At 51.0% G+C, this 27443-nt stretch overlaps 1 protein-coding gene across 1 annotated transcript in view; it reads right to left on the bottom strand.

Annotated features, from left to right (window-relative positions):
• Positions 1-5008: 5008 nt before the first annotated feature.
• The window catches only part of LOC142905602 (uncharacterized), a 155734-nt gene continuing 133299 nt past the window's right edge, over positions 5009-27443 (bottom strand). The window contains exon 4 of the mRNA XM_076052232.1: positions 5009-6012. Within this exon, the coding sequence (XP_075908347.1) occupies positions 5969-6012 (44 nt within the window). The 3' untranslated portion in view covers positions 5009-5968. The remainder of the gene's footprint in view (positions 6013-27443) is intronic.

The raw sequence follows: 27443 nt of genomic DNA, 5'->3' as shown, positions 1-27443 counted from the left end.
GAGGACATCCCTGTAGCACCCCAAGGTGTACAGGGAATGGCTCTGACTCCCGGCCACGTAGTTTTACCCGGGCCCGTTCACCATCATGAAGGTCCTTAATGATCGTGAGCAGAGGGTCAGGTACTCCAAAATCACGAAGAACAACCCAGAGCCCAGGCCTACTGATGATATCATAGGCCTTGACCAGGTCAATAAAGCAGAGATGCAGGTCTTGTTGGAATTCCCTATACCTCTGCTGATGGACAAACTCACACACACACAACCTCACTCACACACTCACGCACACACACACAACCGCACTCACACACTCACACACACTCACACACACACAACCTCACTCACACACTCACACACACAACCTCACTCACACACTCACACACACTCACACACACACTCACACACACACTCACACACACACTCACACACACACTCACACACCTGCAGATCGTGAATGGATCTGCGGGTCTCTCCTGGGCGCTCCGAGTAAGCAGCTTAGCCCCCCCACCCCCTCCCCCTATGAGTGCCACCCCCCCCCCTTTCCGAGCACCCCCCGATGGGGTTGGCACTCATAGGGGGAGGAGGAGGGGTGGTGGAGGAGGGGGGAGGGAGATGGGGGGCGGCAGGTGTCACACAAAAACAAAGACCCCCCATATATCCCTAACAGACTGTTGGGGCAAGTGCTTGTAAGCGCGTCGCAGGCATGAAGGTCGCCACGGCACATGAGGGGGGTGGTCAGCACCACCCCCGGCACAGCCGCCTTTGTCTCCCACAGAGGTGAGAGAGATGGGGAGAGAGATGGGGAGAGAGAGAGAGGTGAGTGTGATGGGGAGAGAGATGGGGAGAGAGAGGGTAGAGAGATGGGGAGAGAGAGAGAGGTGAGTGTGATGGGGACAGAGATCGGGGGAGAGAGAGAGGTGAGTGTGATGGGGAGAGAGAGAGAGAGGTGAGTGTGATGGGGAGAGAGAGGGGAGAGAGATGGGTAGAGAGAGGGTAGAGAGATGGGGAGAGAGAGAGGTGAGTGTGATGAGGAGAGAGATGGGGAAAGAGAGGTGGGGAGAGAGATGGGGAGAGATAGGGGAGACTTTTTGACTTTTAAACAACTTTTTTTGCCGCCAGCAGCAAAAGCACTGGAGGCGATTTCGATATGAAATACACAAAGTCACCAGCAACACAAATGAAAATAAACGTCACAAATCCACGCGCTGTGAGAGGGGAGAGAGATGCAGAGAGATGGAGAGAGACAGAGTGAGCGGAGAGGGATGTGGAGAGAGAGGGAGGTTAGAGAGATATTGGGAGAGTAAGTAGGGGAGATGTCCAGGTTGTGATGAACCGTGTACGATACAGGTACAGGTTCGCAGCTGAGTAAACAAGTGATTGTCGTGATGCGTGTGTCAATGCGTGCGTTTCCCTGTGTCACAGTGGGCGTCTGTGTGTGCCACTGTGCATGGTGAGTGCGCGTGTGTGATGCGTATGTGTGCATGTGTGTGTAACTCTGTCGTGGACAGTGCTGTGGGGAGAGGGCCAATTCCAATTGGCCTTCTCCCCTCATGACGTCTGTGACCACCACAGTGGCTAAACGGGGGCTCTGGACGGGTGCGAGGGGCTGGTAACCCCTCCACTTTCAAAAATGTATCACTAAACCAAGACTTAAATATGTAACTAATAAGCTTGTGCCGGAGGACCCGGAGGGACAGGCGTCTATGACGTCTCCTGGCCAAAACCAAATTGGCGAAACCAGGAGATTGAATCTCTACCCTCGGGGCTCCTCCAGAAACAACGAAAAGCCACTTCGTGTGGCCACGTGGAATGTGCGAACGCTCACTGTGGAGGAGAGGCTGCCACTCCTCTGTCGGGAGCTGGACCGGTACCACCTGGATCTCTGTGGCATTCAGGAGGTCCGGTGGACCGGTTCTGGCTCTTGCCACCATGAGGGGTAGACAGTCCTCTACCCGGGGCAGCAGACTGCCAAACAACAGGGTGTGGCTCTTCTTTTGAACAAAATAATGAAGGGTGCGTGGGAGCGTGGCAGTGAGTTGTGGGAAGCTGTAAGCCACAGGCTACTTTGGGCTCGCCTTCCCATCAACCGGAGGCGAGGAGTGGTGGTCGTGGTTACTTATGCCCCCACCGAAGACGAACATCCGTGGAGGGATTCAGGCAAAGCCGATGAGTCAGATGCCTTCTATGACCTCCTGTCACAGGTGCTGGCTAAAGTGGCCCCTCGGGATAGAGTCATCTTGTTGGGTGACTTCAATGCCCGAGTGGGTCAGGATGCTGGAACCTGGTTTGGAGTAATTGGAGGGCATGGGCCAGATCAGCTCAATAACAACGGTAGGCGGCTGCAAGATTTTTGTGCAGCCCATGGGCTTGTAATTACCAACACGCTGTTCCGGCATCGGCGCATCCACACAACATCATGGATACATGCCGGGTCCAAGCAAGAACATCTGCTGGACTACATAGTGACGGACCAGCGGATGCGAGCCCATGTCCTTGACACCAGGACCTACCATGGAGCTGATCTGCCCTCTGACCATCAACTAGTCATCTGTAAGATGCGCCTGGCATTCTTCCACTCCGGTGGTGGGTGTACACCCAGGACCCCATTCCAACATAAAGTGGCCTGGTCTCAGTTAGCTGATGAAAGTTGCAAGCGAGAATTTCATAATCGATTGCGGCTGGGGTTGGCATCGTCCCCCACTCCTCCTGATGTCGAGGGTAAATGGGCGAGGTTTAGGAATGTGACTCATGCAGCTGGAATGGCTGCTTTGGGTACACGGTCCAGACCTCCCCAGAGACCCTGGCTGACAGAAGAGGTGTTCAGGATAGTTGAGAAAAATCGACAGGCCCACTGTCATCGGCTACAGAATCCCAAGTCAGAGAATGAGGAGGCTTACCGCAGCCTTCGCTCGGAGGTTCGGAGAGCCGTGAGGCGCTGCAAGGATGGGTAATGGTCGCGGGTTGCTGAGGAGATGGAGTCTGCCTCAGTGGCCCGCGATCACAAATCTCTATTTAACTCCAACAAAAAAGTAACCTGCAGCGCCACACCTATTACCATCATTAGTGGAAAAACGGTGTTCCAATCTCCGACCCCCAGGAACAGGTTTACAGATTTGCTGAGCATTTCTGTGAGGTCCTGGGGGAGGGGAAACCCCTCAGCCAGGAAAACAGCGTGGCACAAAGTGAGGATGACCCTGCTGAGGCTGCGGTGCCTCAAATATTAGAAGAAGTCACCCCCTGTGAGTGGCTTGCAGAGGTGCCATCTGTTGAGGAAGTACTTAAGGCGATCCGGAATCTGAGACCAGGAAAGGCACTGGGCAGAGATGACCTCCCAAGCGAAATGCAGAGGGAGGGAGGCGTTTGTGCACAGACTGCCCTATATGACATCATAACACCAGTCTGGACCACTGGACGGGTTCTGCAGGATTGGAAGGATGCCCTGGTGGTCCCCCTCTTTAAGAAGGGGGGCCGCACAGACTGTAACAACTACAGGGGCATCTCACTCTTTAGCGTGCCAGGCACGCTGAGGAGAGGCTTGCGGAGCCCCAATGTGGTTTCAGGAAAGGGCGGCTCTGCACAGATGCCATATTTTCTGTCCGTCTGCTACAGCAGAGGTATTGGGATGTCCAACAAGACCTACATCTCTGCTTTATTGACCTGGTCAAGGCCTATGATACCATCAGTAGGCCTGGGCTCTGGGTTGTTCTTCGCGCTTTTGGAGTCCCTGACCCCCTGCTCACGATCATTAAGGACCTTCATAATGGTGAGCGGGCCCGGGTAAAACTACGTGGCCAGGAGTCAGAGCCATTCCCTGTACACCTTGGGGTGCGACAGGGATGTCCTCTGGCTCCCACATTATTTAACATCTATTTTGACCACGTAGTTCGTGAACCCTTCAATAGCTGTACCGGGAGAATCTCCATTTGGTACAGATATATTGGGAGGCTGATCGATGCCCCGGTGCGGTCAAGAGATAGCTCCCTATTGCTCAACCACGTTATGTATGCCGATGATTTGGTAATAGCTGCTCATTCAGAGGAGGAGTTGGAGACGCTGTTGCTGAGACTGGAGCGTGCCACTAAGAGATGGGGCCTTACCATCAGCCCCACCAAAACTAAGCACCTGCCTGGGTATTTTGTACCATCGAACACTCCACCCCTACAACTTCCAATCGGTGATGGAGCAGTTGTGGAGAGAGTGGAGAGTTTCCCATACCTAGCACTGTGCTTATGACCGGCTCCAGTTTAACAGCAGAGGTCTCAATCCGAATCAGTCGAGCGGCATTATCTTTTCATCGGTTGCGTAACGCTGTGTGGAAGCTACCTGGTCTGTCGCTCTGCACTAAGCTTCATGTATTCTCAGCCACGGTCATTCCCTCCCTTCTCTACGCTTGCGAAACGTGGACTCCTTTAATGGAACATCTTAGCCGTTTAGAAACATTTAGGCTAGCCTGCCTACGATCCATCCTGGATTTAACCAGGCTGGATTGCGTGAGGAGCTCACAAATCCTTGAAAGATCTGGGCAGGGTCCCATCGGTGAGCTCCTCCGGCAGGCAAGGCTGCGTTGGCTGGGTCATGTAGCCCGCTTGCCCAGCTACTGCATGCCGAAACAGCTTTTGTTCGGCCGGATCGAGGGGGCTAAATGGCCGCGGCACGGGCTAGAGAAGAGATGGAGTGATGTGGTACAGGAGGACGTGGAGCTGAGTGGACTTGCCGATGACTGGTACCAGCGGTGTCAAGTTCGGCCTCTATGGAGGAGGCTCGTGAAGGACGCTACTGGGCAGTTGGAGGCAGTCGCCCTCCAACAACAACTGAGGGCGGAGAAGCGACGCTCACAACAACGAGCGGAGCGCCGGGTGGCTAAAGCACAGCAGGTTGGCACAGTAGGGGGCACAAGTGGTGCATCAGCCGGTCATCTCAGTCAGTCGACCCGTGGCATCTGGGTCTGCCCCGTGACCTCCTACCAGCGGGCGTTCGATACTTCACGTGTTCTCAAGGTGCACATGGCCTGGCACAAGCGTCGTGGTTACGTCACCGCCACTTAATGGCGAATGGCGGTTGTTGTTAACTTGGGGATCGGTAGCGTAGCGGTTAGCGCGCTGCGCTATGAACCTGGCGACCCGGGTTCGATTCCCGTTCACGGCCAATACCAGTGAAGATTATCTGAACCGGCTCTGGGCCTCCCCTAGGTCGACTGAGCCTCAAATGAGTATTTGGTGCGTTGCGTAAAAACATCGCCACTGGGGAGACAAAGGCGACCGGGCGTGGTGGTCGTCCCCCCCCCCCACCCTGCGTGTGCCGTGCCGGCCTTCATAGGTGCTCGCTAACAGCACTTGCCCCTACCGTCTGTTAAAGCTATACCGGGGATCTTTATCTTTTATATTATGGTGGGGAGCGCTGGTGCAGCGGTTAGCGTGCTGCACTACGAACCTAGGAATCCGCTCACATCTTCCAACACAAGTGACGATATTTATCTGAACCGGACCTGGTCCTCACCTAGGTCGACTCAGCCTGAGAATACGGGTGCCTGCTTCGCCGTGTAAACATCAGCACTGGGGGAGACAAAGGCGGTCCGGCGTGGTGCTGGCCACCCACCCCCTCGCCTGCCGTGCCGACCTTCATAGGTGCTCGCTAACCGCACTTGCCCCAGCAGTCTCTTATAGGCTTTGCCTTTATCTTTCTGTGCAACTGGTCGTGTGTGTCTCTCATACCCTGCTATCTCATACACTGTTACCACTGACATCATCGTCATAAGAACCAACATCATCATCATTACCACTAAATCTTTGAACTATTGAACAACTGGATTTATAAATCATTCGTCATTTTCAAGATGACATAGAGGCCAAGCTCTTACGGTGGTGGTGAAGTAATGGTCAGCACACCGCATTTGCAATCCAGAGGTCGCCGGTTTCGTTCGATCTCCGGGCGCGGCAGTTGAAGCAATGAGTGGCAAATTTCTAAAAATAATTCAATAGTCATCGTCGTCATCATCATCATCTGTCCCCCCACCGCCTGTGTACAACAACATCATCAACAACATCATCAACAACATCATCAACAACATCATCAACAACATCATCAACAACATCATCAACAACATCATCAACAACATCATCAACAACATCATCAACAACATCATCAACAACATCATCAACAACATCATCAACAACATCATCAACAACATCATCAACAACATCATCAACAACATCATCAACAACATCATCAACAACATCATCAACAACATCATCAACAACATCATCAACAACATCATCAACAACATCATCAACAACATCATCAACAACATCATCAACAACATCATCAACAACATCATCAACAACATCATCAACAACATCATCAACAACATCATCAACAACATCATCAACAACATCATCAACAACATCATCAACAACATCATCAACAACATCATCAACAACATCATCAACAACATCATCAACAACATCATCAACAACATCATCAACAACATCATCAACAACAAGAGCGGCCACCGCTCACCACTAACCAGGAAGTTTGTGCCAGGCTAGGTGCACTCCGAGGCCGTCACGTGAAGTGTCAAAGGCTCGCCGCTGGCAGGAGGTCACGGAATAGACCCAGGTTCAATGGGCTGACTACTGTGCCAGGCTAGGTACAGGAGGTCACAGGACAGACCCAAGTGCCATGGGTTGACTGTTGTGCCAGGCTAGGTACAGGATGTCACAGGTCAAACCCAGGTGCCATGGGTTGACTGCTGTGCCAGGCTAGGTACAGGAGGTCACAGGACAGACCCAGGTGCCATGGGTTGACTGTTGTGCCAGGCTAGGTACAGGAGGTCACAGGTCAAACCCAGGTGCCATGGGTTGACTGCTGTGCCAGGCTAGGTACAGGAGGTCACAGGACAGACCCAGGTGCCATGGGTTGACTGTTGTGCCAGGCTAGGTACAGGAGGTCACAGGTCAAACACAGGTGCCATGGGTTGACTGCTGTGCCAGGATAGGTACAAGAGGTCACGGGACAGACCCAGGTGCCATGGGTTGACTGCTGTGCCAGGCTAGGTACAGGAGGTCACAGGTCAAACACAGGTGCCATGGGTTGACTGCTGTGCCAGGATAGGTACAAGAGGTCACGGGACAGACCCTGCAGGTGCCATGGGTTGACTGCTGTGCCAGGATAGGCACAAGAGGTCACAGGTCAAACCCAAGTGCCATGGGTTGACTGCTGTGCCAGGCTAGGTACAGGAGATTATGGGACAGACCCTGCAGGTGCCATGGGTTGACTGCTGTGCCAGGCTAGGTACAAGAGGTCACGGGACAGACCCAGGTGCCATGGGTTGACTGCTGTGCCAGGCTAGGTACAGGAGGTCACAGATCAAACCCAGGTGCCATGGGTTGACTGACTGAGATGACCGACAGATGCACCACCAGCTGTGTCCCCTCTGTGCCAAACCGCTGCGTTTTATCCACCCGGCGCTCCGCTCGTTGTTGTGAGCGTCGCTCCACTGCCCTCCGTTGTTTTCTGGAGGGCGACTGCCTCCAACTGCCCAGTAGCAGCAGCAGCAGCGTCCTTCACAAGCCTCCTCCTCCTCCTCAACATCATCATCACCAACACAAGTAGTTTGTTATAGGTAGTTGGTTTGATGTGGTGGTGAAGCGTGTGTGATCTAAGACGGCTGGCTAACGTCGACAAGTTAAGCTAAAATTAAACTATGAACGAAAACAAAACAAAATTATTTCCCCAGGTGAATTGCCGGCTGAACTATGCAGCCCTTATTATTTGAGTCTTTCGTTAAAGTCACGTAGATAACTTCAAAAAAATAAAAAATAAAACTACGACGTTTCGATCGCAACACAAGCGGTCCTCGTCTAATGACGACTGCTTGTTATTTCTTTGAACCTCTCTACGTGACTTTACCGAAAGACCCAAATGAATGTGAATTTCATGCAGTCACGAAAATGCTTTAAGTCAAAATTGATGCAGCTCTTTTTTTATCAGAAGCGACCTGGCCATCGCTGACGATAGTTGGTTCGACGTGGGCTTATCACCGCGTGGGAAAATTTCGGGCAACCAAAAATTATTGACGTTCGTTCTCAATGTGGAGGTACAAAAACCGGAGGACCCGGAGCAACAAACATAAAAAAACCACGCGACCACGGGAAGAGAGAGAGAGAGAGCGAACACGTAAAAATATACAGCAGGCGTCACATGGTCGGGATCGAACTCGCGACCTCCTGCATACCGGGCGAGGTAGTCAACATCTCCTAAGTCAGCGTATAGCGAGTTGGCCAAGATACGCTCTCTGGAGAAGCCGTCGCGAGAGGATGGTGTTTTTCACACGCCAACAGCGGACGCTCAGAGACATTGCAGGGCTGCGCCTGCATCTTTCTTATTTTACTGTTGGGGCAAGTGCTGTTAGTGAATAGCACCTATGAAGGCCGGCACGGCACACGAGGGGGTGGATGGTCAGCATCACGCCCGGTCGCCTTTGTCTTCCCAGTTTACTCACCACACCAGGTACTCATTTGAGGCTGAGGCGACCTAAGGGAAGCCCAGGACCGGTTCAGATAATCGTTACTGGTGTCGGCCGTGAGTGGGGATCGAACTTAGGTAGCCGGGTTCGTAGCGCAGCGCGCTAACCGCTACACCACCGCTCCCCACACAACAACCGCTATTCGCCACTAAGTGGCGGTGACGTCACCGCGACGCTTGTGCCAGGCTATGTGCACCTTGAGGCCACGTGAAGTGTCGAACGCCCGCTGGCAGAAGGTCACGGGGCAGACCCAAGTGCTACGGGTCGACTGACTAAGATTACTGAGATGACTGGCTGATGCACCACCTGTACCTGTGCCCCCTACTGTGCCAACCTGCTGTGCTTTAGCCACCCGGCGCTCCGCTCGTTGTTGTGAGCGTCACTCCTCCGACCTCCGTTGTTGTTGGAGGGCGACTGCCTCCAACTGCCCAGTAGCATCGTTCACAAGCCTCCTCCACAGAGGCCGATCTTGACACCGCTGGTACCAGTCATCGGCAAGTCCACTCAGCTCCACATCCTCCTGTACCACATCACTCCATCTCTTCTCTAGCCCGTGCCGCGCCCGTTCAGCCCCCTCGATCCGGCCACACACACACACACAGACACACACTCACACACAGACGCACACACCCTTACACACACACACACACGTAAATCAATCGCACTAATGTGTTTATCGGTCACCTGCACGGACGTTTCCATTTATCTGTGCGTCAAGCAATTAATTTACACGAAAATACTGAAGCATACTTTGGAAAGACAAAAATGCGAGAATAGCCAAACGGTTGCGCGCAACGCATCCGACTGCGTAACGCCCTTTCTCTCCTGGACGCGGGTTCGGATGTATTTAATTTAGCGCGAAGGAAGACGATGGGGCAAGCGTCCGGGCAACGCGCGATTTCTTATTTTGCAACATCACTGCTCGTGCCGAGTCGAAACACTTTTTTCGCGCGTGCACGCACACGCGGTAAGTTGTCGCTTTCAAGCGTGGTGTCTACACGGTGTGACGCCCGTTCGCTGTAACGCGGTTCGTCTATTAGGGCCGCATTTTTTGCGTCCGCGGCGCGGAACGCGCGTCCCGTTACGACGCGGAATGCCCACCCGTTATAACGCGAAATCCCCACCCGTTATAACGCGGAACGCGCGCCCGTTACGACGCGGATTCTGAGCGTTCGACGACGAACTACTTTCTCGAGCTTGCGCGGCTGAGCGGAGCGATACAGCGACGCGGCGAGCGTGAATCCTACCCCTCATCTCACTCCTCTGCCCCGCGGCCATGCGAGTTTATAGTGCAGGTGCGATTTTCAACAACTCGGTAAATCCTCGCTTAACGCGATTATCGCTCGAACGCTCCACGAACGCGTCCGCTGCTTACTCGTGCGTCAAACGAGGAATTACCGTGAACTATTTTTTTGTTTTTTACTCTCGTTTGGGTCTCTAAAGTTGTGGACAAGGCTCTCTCTCTCTCTCTGATCGATGCCTTGAGGTTGTCTTATCCAGAATGAGTCCTCAACAGCCAAGGAGACACCGACGGGTGTCGGTTCGTATCGCGACTCCGCGTTACAGGCGGACAGAGCAGACGGGCAGACGAGCACAGAACAGGCATGGCACGCTTTCAACCTTACACACAAAAGACAAAGATCCGCCTGGTGTAGCCTTCACAGACTGATGGGACAAGAGCTGTTAGCGAGCACACACTGTGGCGCCGCGGTGTCTAGGAGATGTTAACTCCCTCGCCTGGTATACAGGAGGTCGTGGGTTCGATCCCAACCCTGACGCCTCCTGTGTATTTGAAGTTTGCGTGTCTCTCTCTCGTATCATCATCATCATCACGGTGGCTAGGAGATGTTAACTACCTCGCCTGGTATGCAGGAGGTCGTGGGTTCGATCCCAACCCTGACGCCTCCTGTGTATTTGAAGTTTGCGTGTCTCTCTCGTATCATCATCATCACGGTGTCTAGGAGATGTTTACTACCTCGCCTGGTATACAGGAGGTCGTGGGTTCGATCCCGACCCTGACGCCTGTTGTGAATTTGAAGTTTGCGTGTCTATATCTCTCTCTAATCAACATTATCATGATGGCTGCGAGATGTTTACTACCTCGCGTGGTATACAGGAGGTCGTGGGTTCGATCCCGACCCTGATGCCTGCTGTGTATTTGGAGTTTGTGGTGTCTCTCTCTCTCCCCCCCCCTCCCCCCCCCGTGGTCGCGTTAAAACATCTTCTCCGGCTCCTCCGGGCGCGTTCCCTCCACATTTAGAATCAACATCGCGCGTTTCGAGTCGCTGCTGTACATTTCCACGCAACTTCTATCATTTGTGGTGGCCAGGTGGCTTCTGACAAAGAGCAGTGTAGCTCAGTGGGCCTTACGTGGTAAATTAAAATGAGTAAAATAGTTTATAGTTTTTTTAAAAAATTTGAATGAAGGCCAGCACGGCACGTAGGCGAAGGTCGGCAAACACCGCGCCCGGCCGCCTTTGTCTCCCCAGTGGCGATAATTACAACGTCACGTTAGGTACTCGTTTGAAGCGTCTGATTCAGATAATTGTTACGCACACGCACACATATACACACCCTTACACACACATACACGCATACACACACATACACACACATACACACACCCTTACGCACATACACACACCATTACACACATACACACACCATTATACACACATAATATAACATAACAACCGCCATTCGCCACTAAGTGGCGATGACGTCACCACGACGCTTGTGCCAGGCCATGTGCACCTTGAGGCCACGTGAAGTGTCGAACGCCCGCTGGCAGGAGGTCACGGGGCAGACCCAGGTGCCACGGGTCGACTGACTGAGATGACTGGCTGATGCACCACCTGTACCCCCTACTGTGCCAACCTGCTGTGCTTTAGCCACCCGGCGCTCCGCTCGTTGTTCTGAGCGTCGTTCCTCCGTCCTCCGTTGTTGTTGGAGGGCGACTACCTCCAACTGCCCAGTAGCGTCCTTCACGAGCCTCCTCCACAGAGGCCGATCTTGACACCGCTGGTACCAGTCATCGGCAAGTCCACTCAGCTCCACATCCTCCTGTACCACATCACTCCATCTTTTCTCTAGCCCGTGCCGCGCCCGTTTAGCCCCCTCGATCCGGCCGAACAAAAGCTGTTTCGGCATGCGGTGGCTGAGCATGCGGGCTACATGACCCAGCCCTTACACACACATATACACATCCTTACAAACACACACCATTACACATATACACACACATACACACACATTATACACACACATACATACACACATACACACACCATTACACACATACACACACCATTACACACATACACACACCATTACACATACACACACCCCTACACACACAGACACACACCATTGCACGCGCACACACACCTCTACAAAACATACAAACAGCATTAGACACATACACACCATTGTACACACACATACACACACCATTACACACACCCATACACACACATACACACTCACACATACACACACCCTTACACACATACATACACACACCCTTACACACACACACACACCATTGCACACATACACACATAATTATACACACACATACACACACCCTTACACACACACATACACACACCCTTATACACACATACACACACCCTTACACACAAACACACACCATTACACACATACACACATCATTATATACACACATACACACACCCTTACACACACATACACACACCATTACACACAGATACACATCATTATACACACACATACACACACCCTTACACACATACATACATACACACACCCTTATACACACATACACACCCTTACACACAGATTCACACACCCTTACACACATACACACATCATTATACACACACATACACACACCCTTACACACATACATACATGCATACACACACCCTTACACACATACACACACCATTACACACACATACACACACCCTTACACACATACACACACCATTACACACACATACACACACCATTGCACGCGCGCACAGGTGATGTGCAATCGACGGGTTACGCAACACGTGTGTGTGTGTGTGCCACGCACGCTCTTTATTTAGTGGGGTCCCCAGGGGTGCGGGAGGTGGGGGGGTGCGCACCCCCACCCCACCCACTCCCCCCTCGTTCCCTGAGTGATTATGTTTAATTTTTAATCCGCGACTCATTGCTCGGGGCGATATTTAATAAATGACGACACGCGTGATAACATAAGCGTCTCAGAGCCACCAGGCAGACGCGTAACTGCTCTCCAGAGACTGTGGCTGCGCGCGCGTGTGTGCGTGGGTGTGTGTGTATGTGTGTGTGTGTGCGTGTGTGCGTGGGTGTGTGTGTGCGTGTGTCCGTGTGCGTGTGTGTGTGTGCGTGTGTGTGTTTGTGTGCGTGTGTGCGTGTGTGCGTGGGTGTGTGTGTGCGTGTGCGTGTGTGTGCGCGTGTGTGTTTGTGTGCGTGTGTGCGTGTGTGCGTTGGTGTGTGTGTGTGCGTGTGTTTGTGTACGTATGTGTGCGTGTGCATGTGGGTGCGTATGTTCCACATGCACATACGTGCAAGTGGGACATAAACATGCATATACGTGCAAGTGGAACATACGTGTGTGAGCACACGTGTCTACGTACACGTATGTTCCACATGCGCATACATGCAAGTGGAACATACGTGTACGTAGACACGTGTGCCCACACACGTGCGTTCGCATCCACGCGCACGTATGTGACGTGGAGCGGTGGCGCTGCGGTTAGCGCACTGCGCTACGAACCGGGCGATCCGACGCACAATTCCGCTCACGGCTAACGTCAGTGACCAATACCTGAGTCGGCCTCAAGCGAGCACCCGGCGCGGTGTGTAAACTCCAGCACTGGGGGAGACAAAGGCGGCCGGGCCACCCGTTGACTGCGCATTCATAGGTGCTCGCTAACAGCACTTGCCCCAACAGGTCTGTCAGAGGTTGTACGGGGGATCTTTGCTTGCTGAGCTTTGGCAACGTTAACGCATCTACACGCCATGCTACAATATCCACAATCACACACACACACATACAAAGACTGTTGGGGCAAGTGCTGCTAGCGAGCACATACGAAGGTCGGAACGGCACACGAGGGGGGTGCTTGGCCAGCACCACGCCCGACCGCCTTTGTCTCCCCAGTGGCGATGTTTACTGCACACCGCACCAGCTTGTCACTTGAGGTTGAGTCGACCTAGGGGAGGTCCCAGGACCGGTTCGGACGATCGTGAGCGAGGGGGGGGGGGGGAAATCGAACTCGGGTCGGCGGGTTCGTAGCGCAGCGTAGCGCTAACCACTACGCTACCGCTCCCCCATACAGCCGTGTGCGTAAACACACACACGCACACGCATACTCGCGGAGCGGTGGTGCAGTGGTTAGCGCACTGCGTTGAGAACCCGGCAACCTGAGTTCGATTCGCGGTCACGGTTATCATTAGTGACCTGATGAAATATATAATCACAACGTACATATTGAAATATATATATAAACCGTATATATGTGTACGCATATTATGTATAGACACTCAGCTCAATTGTGAATCCTCTGCTGGATGGACGTACGATATTGGTCATGCGTGTTTGTTAACATAAACACATGTTAACATACACGCAACATATGTATCGCACCTCCGATTAAGCGCGGTTGGCTACGTACGGTGCGAAAGACGTTCAGCGTGTCGTGCACACAGTGACATATACACAAAGGCAAAGATCCCCCGTGTAGCCTTCAACACAACGTTAGGGCAAGTGCTGTGAGCGAGTGGCACCTATGAACGTCGTCACCACGCACTAAGGGGGGGGGGGTGGCCAGCACCACGCCCGGCCGCCTTTGTCTCCCCAACACCAACAACAATCGGCGACGTCACCACGGCGCTTTGTGCCAGGCTAGGTGCACACCCTACACGTTTACACACACACACCCTACACGTTTACACACACACACATACACCTACACGTTTACACATACATACACTCTACACGTTTACACACAACCCTACAACCCGACACGTTAACACACATACACACACATACACCCTACACGTTTACACACACCCATACACCTACACGTTTACACACACATACACCCTACAAGTTCACACACACACATACACCTACACGTTTACACACACACATACACCCTACAAGTTTACACACACACATACACCTACACGTTTACACACACATACACCCTACACGTTTACACACACACACATACACCTACACGTTTACACACACATACACCCTACACGTACAATAACGCGTATATACACTTACACACAAATGCAATAACACACGTAGACACAAACACCAGTATTTTAAACATTTGAAAAACAGACGTGGGTATGACTGATGTACAACTCTAGTGATGTTCTCGAAGGGCTAGAGAGCTGAGTGGTTGATGTACAACTCTAATGATGTTCTAGAAGGGATAGAGAGCTGAGTGACTGATGTACATTCTAATGATGTTCTCGAAGGGCTAGAGAGCTGAGTGGTTGATGTACAACTCTAGTGATGTTCTAGAAGGGATACAGAGCTGAGTGACTGATGTTACATTCTAGTGATGTTCTAGAAGGGATAGAGAGCTGAGTGACTGATGTTACATTCTAATGATGTTCTAGAAGGGATAGAGAGCTGAGTGACTGATGTGCATTCTAGTGATGTTCTAGAAGGGATAGAGAGCTGAGTGACTGATGTATATTCTAATGATGTTCTCGAAAGGCTAGAGAGCTGAGTGGTTGATGTACAACTCTAGTGATGTTCTAGAAGGGCTAGAGAGCTGAGTGACTGATGTACAACTCTAGTGATGTTCTAGAAGGGATAGAGAGCTGAGTGACTGATGTACAACTCTAGTGATGTTCTAGAAGGGATAGAGAGCTGAGTGACTGATGTACATTCTAGTGATGTTCTAGAAGGGATAAAAAGCTGAGTGACTGATGTACAACTCTAGTGATGTTCTAGAAGGGATAGAGAGCTGAGTGACTGATGTATATTCTAGTGATGTTCTAGAAGGGCTCGAGAGCTGAGTGACTGATGTACAACTCTAGTGATGTTCTAGAACGGATAAAGAGCTGAGTGACTGATGTACATTCTAGTGATGTTCTAGAAGGGATAGAGCTGAGTGACTGATGTACAACTGTAGTGATGTTCTAGAAGGGCTAGAGAGCTGAGTGACTGATGTACATTCTAGTGATGTTCTAGAAGGGATAGAAAACTGAGTGACTGATGTATATTCTAGTGATGTTCTAGAAGGGATAGAGAGCTGAGTGACTGATGTACATTCTAGTGATGTTCTAGAAGGGATAGAGTGCTGAGTGACTGATGTACATTCTAGTGATGTTCTAGAAGGGATAGAGAGCTGAGTGACTGATGTACATTCTAGTGATGTTCTAGAAGGGATAGAGAGCTGAGTGACTGATGTACATTATGTGATTTTCTAAAAGCGATAGAGAGCTGACATGTGGCACAATCATAGCCGAGTCTCTGCCTACAACTCTAGAAATCATAAAACTTTAGTCATAGTTTTATTCCCGCCCTCGATAGGAGCGCGCGAGGTGTGATTGTTGTCACTGGCAGGGTAGGAGGAGGACTCCGTCTCGACACTGAGCCACACGCGAGCGCCAGCGCCGACGGTGGACCGAGTAGTTCGCCTCCCATAGAGGGAGTGTGACGATGAAGCCGACAGACAGCGGCTTGGCAGTTCCCGAGCCAGAGGGACGAAGGCAACCATCCCCCGTGTAGCCTCAACAGACTGTAGGGGCAAGTGCTGTTAGCGAGTAGCACCTATGAAGGCCGGCACGGCACACGAGGGGGTGGGTGTCCAGCACCACACCCGGCCGCCTTTGTCTCCCTAGTGGCGATGCTTTCTACACACCGGACCAGGTTCTTCACTTGAGGCTGAGTAGACCTAGGCGAGGCCCGGTACCCGATTCAAATAATCGTCACCGATGTTGGCCGTGAGCGGGAATCGAACCCGGTTCGCCGGGTTGATCGCGCAGCGCGCTAACCGCTTGCACGAACCACTCCCCTTAGTACACGCAGTGCCGGATTATCCTCGTAGCAAAAGTAGCTACACATGTAGCTTCGGCTCCCGCACTTTGACGGGCCCCTCGCTAAATGCTTTCAAGCGATCCATTCCGGTTCAGTGATTCTGTACTTGCTCTATTACTATAGTACTATACTGCCTTAAATTTGTACGTAAACGATTGGGTGTTTAAGGTTAGCGATTTATCGTATTATCTGGCTGTATAGCAAATTTAAAAAATACAATTACTTTACTGTGCAAGTTAAATATGTACGTGTTAAAATAGCACTGAATATACGTACTAAAACAAAGAAGCGCCACTAAGTGGCGGTGACGCCACCGCGACGCTTGTGCCAGGCTAGGTGCACGTTGAGGCCACGTGAAGTGTCGAACGCCCGCTGGCAGGAGGTCACGGGGCAGACCCAGGTGCCGCGGGTCGACTGACTGAGATGACTGAGATGAGTGGCTAATGTACCACCTGTGCCCCCTACTGTGCCAACCTGCTGTGCTTTATCCACCTGGCGCTCCGCTCGTTGTTGTGAGCGTCGCTCCTCCGCCCTCCGTTGTTGTTGGAGGGCGACTGCCTCCAACTGCCCAGTAGCAGCGTCATTCACGAGCCTCCTCCACAGAGGCCGACCTTGACACCGCTGGTAGCAGTCATCGGCAAGTCCACTCAGCTCCACGTCCTCCTGTACCACATCACTCCATCTCTTCTCTAGCCTGTGCCGCGCCCGTTTAGCCCCCTCCATCCAGCCGAACAAAAGCTGTTTAGGCATGCGGTGGCTGCGCATACGGGCTACATGGCCCAGCCAATGCACAGCTATACATATATATGCACACACACGAAAGGAATTATATGGTGATACTCGGCTGGTATGTGTGGATGCCTATGATGTACAGATGCATAGTTACATACAAACATATGTATACTCCACATGTTTACATACATAGGACATACAATACGGCCGTGCTTGTTAACCTCAACTGCAGCCTTGCATCTCTTTGGTTCACAAAAGTTAAAACAATTACAATTAAAATGTTAATAAATGCATGAAACAAAGTGAGTTGTACTTACCGTGGCCACGCTTACATTTTTCATTTCGATTATTTACGTTTTTAAAAAAAAAAAATCTGGCCACGACTCGCCATCCCCGGAACCTCAGGTTAATGACCACGACAATGCAGGGTGCACAGAGACACGGATCCCGCGTATAGACTTAACAGACTGTTGGGGAAAGGTGCTGTAAGCGAACAGCCTATGAAAGCCAGTGGCGATGTTTAAACACCACACCAGGTACTCATTTTTGAGGCTGAGTCGACCTACTAGAGGCCCAGAACCTGTGCAGATATTCGGCACTGTTATTTGACGTCCGTAATGCACAGCGCGCTAACCACTGTGCTACCACTCCCATACCCACATATGCACACATATACATATAAGCCCACGCTAATGGATATATACGTAAATGCAAACACTCATGTAATATATATACAAATACTATGATGGTATTAATCAATATATATGATCTTTGGTTCTTTCGGTAAAAGCCACGTAGGTAGAAATATAATAATATGGATTCCTGCAGTCACGAAAGCTTAAAATCAAGATTCAATATCGAGGCCTTAGGAATTATTTTCGGAAGTTTTTCGGACAAGTTCAACACTTTAACACGTAGGCTTTCGCGACAGATATTATCTATATATTTTTTTTTTAAAGGGAAATTTGTGAATATGTGTGTCTGTTCACAACGTTTAGCGCACTTCCCGACATGCAACAAACTTGAAATTTTCCATGTGGGTACTTTCCAGACTGTGCACCATGCAAAAATTATAAAAATTGACTTTTGTATTTTTTTTTGGGGGGGGGGGGGGGCTTGGGGGGGCACAATAATGCATATATTTTTCACGGCAAGTGAGCCGTGACGTCACATATGTCATGTGATCAGCGTGCGGAAGCGTAACGCATTGTGCCTGCTCATGTTACGCACCCCTCCCGCCAACCCTCCGCGGGTAAAGTGAAATACAAATGTGTTGCAGGTCTAAGGCGTTCTTCGCAGCAGCATTGCTTTATTATTTGAGTCGTTTACTGCCGTACGCACCCTGAAAGTTGCGTGTGTGTGCCTTCAGCAAGCGCGTGTGTGTGTACCTATGGACGCGCGCGCGTGTCTGTGTGGGGGCAGCGGTGGTGTAGTGGTTAGCGCTACGCTGCGCTACGAACCCGGCGAACCGAGTTCGATCACCGCTCACGGCCACCACCGCCGGTGACGATTATTTGAACCGGTCCTGGGCCTCGCCTAGGTCGACTCAGCCTCAAACGAGTAACTCGTGTGGTTTGTGAACATCGCCACTTGGGAGACAAAGGCGGCCGGGCGTGGTGAATCCAAGTCCCGGGCGAAGCCATGGAAGCAAAGCCAGTCCGTGATATATTAAAACCGAAAGATCGAAGCCGGAAGATGTCTCCACAACTATTTGGCTGTCCGCCTGCTGATGCTCGTTGTAAATTGCTGGCGAAAATTCACGGTTACTCGATTGGTAAATGTCCCGGGTTCAGTCTCCAACGCACAACCGGTGCGCTGCGCTCGTGAGGAATTGGCACGTTTTGTTTTACGTGACCAACCTTGATGATTGTCTGTGTCGGGTGGCGGCGGGTTTAACGACACATTTATATTTACGCGATACTAACCCTCCCAAAAAAACAAAACCCCTCTGTTGTGAATTTCTAAGCTGTTTTTTTTTCACCCGTCCCCCCTACCCCCACACACGACGACCCTTTGTCCACGCACGTGCTCGCGATAGCGACGTCACACGACACCACGTGACAACACGTTTGGGGCGTGACGTCATGTAAATATCGACAACTAAAATTATTTTTTGGTTTATTTTATTTTGACAGCTGTAAGGCGCCACTGAGAAGCGACCCTGGTTGTTCTCGCAAATGATAGCGTCTCAACGACGTGGACTCATCGTCCTCGTCGTCATCATCACGTGGACGTTTGAAGCAGCAGCCAAACAATCTAAACGCGCGACGTTGATCCACGGCGTTGGACGAGGGGTGAGAAAAAACCCCGAAGGTAGAACAATCTACGCGACCACGCGGAGAGAGAGGCACGCAAACTCCAAATATGCAACAGGCGCCAGGAGCGGGATCGAACTCCACGGACCTCCTGTACAGAGGGCGAGGTAGTTAACAACATTTGTGGGAAAGACCAAAATGTGAGTGATCTAGCCGAGAATTTCTACTTTATTATTCTTTTTAATTGTAGATGAAGTCCCAAAGATACGTATAGTTCCGTTCATTAAATACACACGTATGTAAGTTTACATGTTAATACATGAATGTATACACGGATGTATGTATTAATGCATATATATTCATGTACAACATGTACGATAGACATAGAGCTGAACAAAGATCCCCACTATAGCCTGTAACGGACTGATGGGGCAAGTGGCGTTAGCGAGCGCCTATGAAGACCGGCACGGCACACGAAGAGGTGGGTGACCAACACCACGCCCGGCCGCCTTTGTCTCCCCCAGTGCTGATGTGTTTTTGTTTTACACACCGCACCAGGAACTAATTTTAAGGCGGAATCGACCGAGGGAGAGGCCCATAACCGGTTCAGATACTGAGACCACTGGAATTGTTCACGAGCGGGAATCGAACTCGGTTTGTAGCGCTCACCGCTCCGTACACACACACACACGAGAAACAATGATCCCCCGTGTAGCCTGTAACGGACTGTTGGGGCAAGTGCTATTGGAGAGCACCTATGAAGGCCGGCACGGCACACGAAGGGGTGGGTGGCCAGCACCACGCCCGACCGCCTTTGTCTCCCCAGTGGCGATGAATCACACGCCAAATCAGGCACTTATTTGAGGCTGAATCTACCTAGGGGAGGCCCAGGACCGGCTCGGATAATCATCACTGTGTGTTGGCCGTGAGCGGGATTCGAACCCGGGTTGCCAGGTTCGTAGCGCAGCGCGCTAACAGCTACACTACCACTCAACTCACAAGGCATCTTTGTCCACACACACACACGTGTACACACACACGTGTACACACACACACGTGTACACATACACATGTGTACACACACACGTGTACACACGTCTACACACACAAGTGTACAAACACGTGTACACACACACGTGTACACACGTGTACACACACGTGTACACACACACACGTGTACACATACAAGTGTACACACACACGTGTACATACACACGTGTACACACACACGTGTACACACACACACGTGTACACACACACGTGTACACACACGTGTACACACACACGTGTACACACACAAGTGTACACACACGTGTACACACACACGTGCACACACACACAAGTGTACACACACGTGTACACATACAAGTGTACACACACACGTGTACACACACACGTGCACACACACACACGTGTACACAAAAACACACACAGAGGTCTGTGTTAGATTATGTTGCTGGGAGACACGCATTTCCCTCCACAGAATTCTCTCTCATTCCCGTAGAACAAGCCCTGTCACGCTAATGGGGACCCCATTGGACAAACGGGGGCTGGAGATCTGGAGGTGGTCGATCTGTGTGTGAGAGTGTGGGAGGGGGGTTGGAGCGGTGGTGCAGTGGTTAGCGCGTTGCGCTAGTAACCCGGCTAAGATCAGAGTTCAACTCCCCTAGCTCACGGCCAACAGCGGTGACGATTATCTCAACCGGTCCTGGGCCTCCCCTAGGTCGATTCAGCCCCGAGTGAGAGCCTTGGTGCGACGAGTCAGCAACGCACCAAGGCTCATACAGGGGAGACAAAGACGGGCGGCCGTGATTCGAGCCAAACGCCTACTCGTGTGCCGCGTTAGCCTTCATCGCTGAAGGCACTTGCCCCAAAAAGTCTGTTGAGGCTAAACGGGTGATCTTTGTCTAGTGCGCGCGTGTATGAATGTAGGGAGGACACACACACACACACATTTACACCCACGCACATTGACACACACATGCACAATTGACAAACACACACACACACATTGACACTCACACACACGCATTGACATTGAAACACACACACACGTTGACACAAAGACAAAGATCCCGCGTATAGCCTTAACGAACTGTTAGGGCAAGTGCTGTTATCGAGTAGCATCTATGAAGGCCGGCACGGCACACGATAGGGGGTGGGTGACCGGCACCACACCCGGTCGCCTTTGTCTCCCCAGTGGCGATGTTCAAACACCGCACCCAGGTACTCATTTGAGGCTGAATCGACCTAGGAGAGACTCAGGGCCGGTACAGATAATCGTCACCGGTGTTGGCCTTGAACGGGAATCGAACTTGGGTCTCCCGGTTTGAAGCGGAGCGCGCTAACCACTGCGCCACCGCTCCCAAACACACATAAAAAGGCAAAGATCCCCCGTATAGCCTAAACAGACTGTTGGGGCAAGTGCTGTTATCGAAAATAAATTCTTATAAATTCTGCCACCGGCAAACGAGTGGGGGGGGGGTGTTGGGGAGGGGGGAGGCAGCCAGCACCACGCCCGTCCGCCTTTGTCTCCCTCTCACTTAGTGCGCACCCTAACCCACCACAACCACCACCACCAAGGCGATGATATGCGCGCGGCGTCTCGGGCGTGAGACGCAATCGTAGCGCGTTCTCGGAGTGACTCTCCGATCCTTTAAGCCGCAAAGCCCTGGATGAATAGACGACATCTTTCACACAAACACAGCGCGCGCGAGGACACTCACGGGCACTCTTTCAGTCGCTTCCACCACGGCCACCACCACCACCACCACGGCCACCACCACCACCACAGCCACCACCACCACCACCACGGCCACCACCACCACAGCCACCACCACCACCACCACGGCCACTCGCCATCGTACGACGACCGCGCCACGGCGCCCGTGCCAGGCCAGGTGCACCTTTGGTGCCACGTGAAGTGTCGAAGGCTCGCCGACAGAGAAGATCTAGGGACACGGATCCACGCAGGTGCCATGGGGTTTGGCCGACTGAGATGACCGGTGGATGCACACCAGCTGCTTGTAACCACACCAATCTCTTACACACACACAAGGCAAAGATCTCCTCCCACACTACCCCCGTGCGGACTTGTTAGCGACCACCTATTAAAGCCGGCACCGTGTACACATGGAGACAAAGATCCCCCGTATAGCCTTGACAGACTGTTGGGGCAAGTGCTTTGAGCGAGTAGCACCTGTGGGGAGCGGTGGCGCAGTGGTTAGCGCGCTGCGCTTCGAACCCAGCGACCCGAGTTCGATTCCCGCTCACGGCCAACGCCGTTGACGATTATCTGAACCGGTCCTGGGCCACCCCGAGGTCGACTCAGCCTCAAATGGGTAGATGGTCCGATGTGTTAAAACATTGGCACTGGAGATACAAAGGCGGCCGGGCGTGGTTCCTGGACACCCACCCCCTCGTTTGACGTGCCGGCCTTCATAGGCGCTCGATACGCACACGCGAACATATATGTAAACACACATATGTACAGACACATGTATGCATGCACACACGTAGACAAAGATCCCCGTAAAGCCTCAACAGACTGTTGGGGCAAGTGCTGTTAGCGAACCGGCACGGAAACAGGTTGTGGATGTTGGCTAGCACCACGCCCGGCCGCCTTTGTCTCCCCAGTGTTGATGTACTTACCAGTGCCGGATTAAGCTAGTGCGGGGCCTGCGGCATATGTTATAAAGGGGCCATAAATTAAACAAACACGCAAATATTAAAACACGAACATTTTTAACTTGCATAGTAAAGTAATTGTATTTTTTCATTTTCTATACAGCCAGATAATACGACAAATCGCTAACCTTAAACACCCAGTCGTTCATAAAAGTTGAAGGCGGTATAGTACTATAGTAATAGAACAAGTGCAGAATCACTGAAGCGGAATTGATAGCTTGAAAGCATTTAGCGCGGGGCCCTTGAAAGTGCGGGGCCCGTAGCTACTACATATGTAGCTGCTACTACATGTGCAGCTACTACATGTGTAGTGTAGTAGCTACTACACGTGTAGTAGTAGCTACTACTAGTAGCTACTACTACACGTGTAGTAGTAGCTAGTAGCTACTAGTAGTAGTACTAGTAGTAGTAGCTATTACTAGTAGCTATTACTAGTAGCTACTAGCAGTAGCTACTAGTAATAGCTACTACTAGTAGCTACTACTACACGTGTAGTAGTAGCTACTAGTAGTAGCTACTAGCTACTACTAGTAGCTAGTAGTAGCTACTAGTAGTAGCTACTAGTAGTAGCTACTACTAGTAGCTACTACTAGTAGCTACTACTACACGTGTAGTAGCTACTACTACTAGTAACTACTACTAGTAGCTGCTACTTTTGCTACTGGGATAATCCGGCTCTGACACTAACACACCGCATCGAGTCCTAATTTGAGACTGAGTCGACCTGGGGGAAAACCCGTGCACGGTTCGGATAAAATCGCCAACGCCGTCGGCCTTGAGCGGGAATCGAACTCGGGTTGGTGGGGGTTGGGTGGGTGAGGTTCTCCAGCGGATTCGTAGAGACAACCGCGGGCTACACCGCTACCGCTGACGCACAGCAGCAGCGGCAGCAGCGCACCACACTCGCATTATAAGACGCGTGCGCTCACAACTGGTTTCCTTTATAGAACCCTCCCCGCCTCCCATCCCCGAAGGGTTATGGTGAGGCGGCGTAGCGGGCGTTTACCGCTCTCGGGGTTGACCCGGTGGCTCTGCACTCGCGAGCCACTGGCTCAGCTATTTGCCTTCAAAAGGTATTCCTGGTCCACTTTTTTTCGGAGCGATGCAGGTGGGTTCGTGCTGTCGTTGTGTTCTATCGTCGCGGTCGCGACGCTCAAATTGAACGACCAGCAACAAACAGCACTGCGCAGGTGTGTAATGAACGAGGGGGTACCGAAGCGTTCCTTGGATTCTCTTCGCATTCTTGCGCGCGATGAAAGCAGCAGCAGCAGCAGCGTCGTCGCTGCTGCTGTCCAGGTGCTGGATGCCAACGTTGGACCCATAGACTATCACTGGACCCATAGACTATCACTAGACCCATAGACTAGCAATGGACCCATAGACTAGCAATGGACCCATAGACTATCACTGGACCCATAGACTACCACTGGACCCATAGACTAGCAATGGACCCATAGACTATCACTAGACCCATAGACTATCACTGGACCCATAGACTATCACTATACCCATAGACTACCACTAGACCCATAGACTACCACTAGACCCATAGACTATCACTAGACCCATAGACTATCACTGGACCCATAGACTATCACTATACCCATAGACTACCACTAGACCCATAGACTACCACTAGACCCATAGACTATCACTAGACCCATAGACTATCACTGGACCCATAGACTATCACTAGACCCATAGACTATCACTAGACCCATAGACTATCACTAGACCCATAGACTATCACTGGACCCATAGACTATCACTAGACCCATAGACTACCACTAGACCCATAGACTACCACTAGACCCATAGACTATCACTAGACCCATAGACTATCACTGGACCCATAGACTATCACTAGACCCATAGACTATCACTAGACCCATAGACTATCACTGGACCCATAGACTACCACTAGACCCACAGACTATCACTAGACCCATAGACTACCACTGGACCCATAGACTACCACTAGACCCATAGACTATCACTGGACCCATAGACTATCACTAGACCCATAGACTACCACTAGACCCATAGACTATCACTGGACCCATAAACTATCACTAGACCCATAGACTATCACTGGACCCATAGACTACCACTAGACCCATAGACAACCACTAGACTCATAGACTACCACTAGACCCATACACTACCACTATACCCACAGACTATCACTAGACCCATAGACTACCACTAGACCCATAGACTATCACTGGACCCATAGACTATCACTAGACCCATAGACTACCACTAGACCCATAGACTATCACTAGACCCACAGACTATCACTAGACCCATAGACTACCACTAGACCCATAGACTATCACTAGACCCATAGACTACCACTGGACCCATAGACTATCACTAGACCCATAGACTACCACTAGACCCATAGACTACCACTAGACCCATAGACTATCACTGGACCCATAAACTATCACTAGACCCATAGACTATCACTAGACCCATAGACTACCACTGGACCCATAGACTACCACTAGACCCATAGACTATCACTGGACCCATAGACTATCACTAGACCCATAGACTACCACTAGACCCATAGACTATCACTGGACCCATAAACTATCACTAGACCCATAGACTATCACTGGACCCATAGACTACCACTAGACCCATAGACAACCACTAGACTCATAGACTACCACTAGACCCATACACTACCACTATACCCACAGACTATCACTAGACCCATAGACTACCACTAGACCCATAGACTATCACTGGACCCATAGACTATCACTAGACCCATAGACTACCACTAGACCCATAGACTATCACTAGACCCACAGACTATCACTAGACCCATAGACTACCACTAGACCCATAGACTACCACTAGACCCATAGACTACCACTAGACCCACAGACTATCACTAGACCCATAGACTACCACTAGACCCATAGACTATCACTAGACCCATAGACTACCACTAGACCCATAGACTACCACTAGACCCATAGACTACCACTAGACCCATAGACTGTCACTAGACCCATAGACTATCACTATACCCATAGCTATCACTGGACCCATAGACTATCACTATACCCATAGACTATCACTGGACCTATAGACTATCACTGGACCCAAAGACTATCACTGGACCCATAGACTACCACTGGAACCATAGACTATCACTATACCCATATACTATCACTGGACCTATAGACTATCACTAGACCCATAGACTATCACTAGACCCATAGACTATCACTAGACCCATAGACTATCACTGGACCCATAGACTATCACTCGACCCATAGACTATCACTGGACCCATAGACTATCACTGGACCCATAGACTACCACAAGACCCATAGACTATCACTGGACCCATAGACTATCACTAGACCCATAAACTATCACTGGACCCATAGACAATCACTGGACCCATAGACTATCACTAGACCCATAGACTATCACTATACCCATAGACTATCACTGGACCCATAGACTATCACTATACCCATAGACTATCACTGGACCCATAGACTATCACTGGACCCATAGACTATCACTAGACCCATAGACTATCACTGGACCCATAGACTATCACTGGACCCATAGACTATCACTAGACCCATAGACAATCACTGGACCTATAGACTACCACTGGACCCATTGACTATCACTATACCCATAGACTATCACTGGACCCATAGACTATTACTGGACCCATAGACTATCACTATACCCATAGACTATCACTGGACCCATAGACTATTACTGGACCCATAGACTATCACTGGACCCATAGACTATCACTATACCCATAGACTATCACTGAACCTATAGACTATCACTGGACCCATAGACTATCACTAGACCCATAGACTATCACTATACCCATAGACTATCACTGAACCCATAGACTATGACTGAACCTATAGACTATCACTGGACCCATAGACTATCACTGGACCCATAGACTATCACTGAACCCATAGACTATCACTGGACCCATAGACTATCACCGGACCCATAGACTATCACCGGACCCTTAGACTATCACTGAACCCATAGACTATCACTGGACCCATAGACTATCACTGGATCCATAGACTGTCACTGGACCCATAGACTACCACTGAGTGGGTGGGTCAGTAAGGGAGTAATTGAGTGAGTGAATGGGTGAGTGTGTGAGTTATTG

The sequence above is a fragment of the Petromyzon marinus genome, chromosome 55, assembly GCF_048934315.1.
Source record: "Petromyzon marinus isolate PM22_M1 ecotype Great Lakes invasive population chromosome 55, UKy_Petmar_22M1.pri1.0, whole genome shotgun sequence".
NCBI lineage: Eukaryota > Metazoa > Chordata > Hyperoartia > Petromyzontiformes > Petromyzontidae > Petromyzon > Petromyzon marinus.
This window is presented reverse-complemented; position numbering and strand designations above follow the sequence as displayed.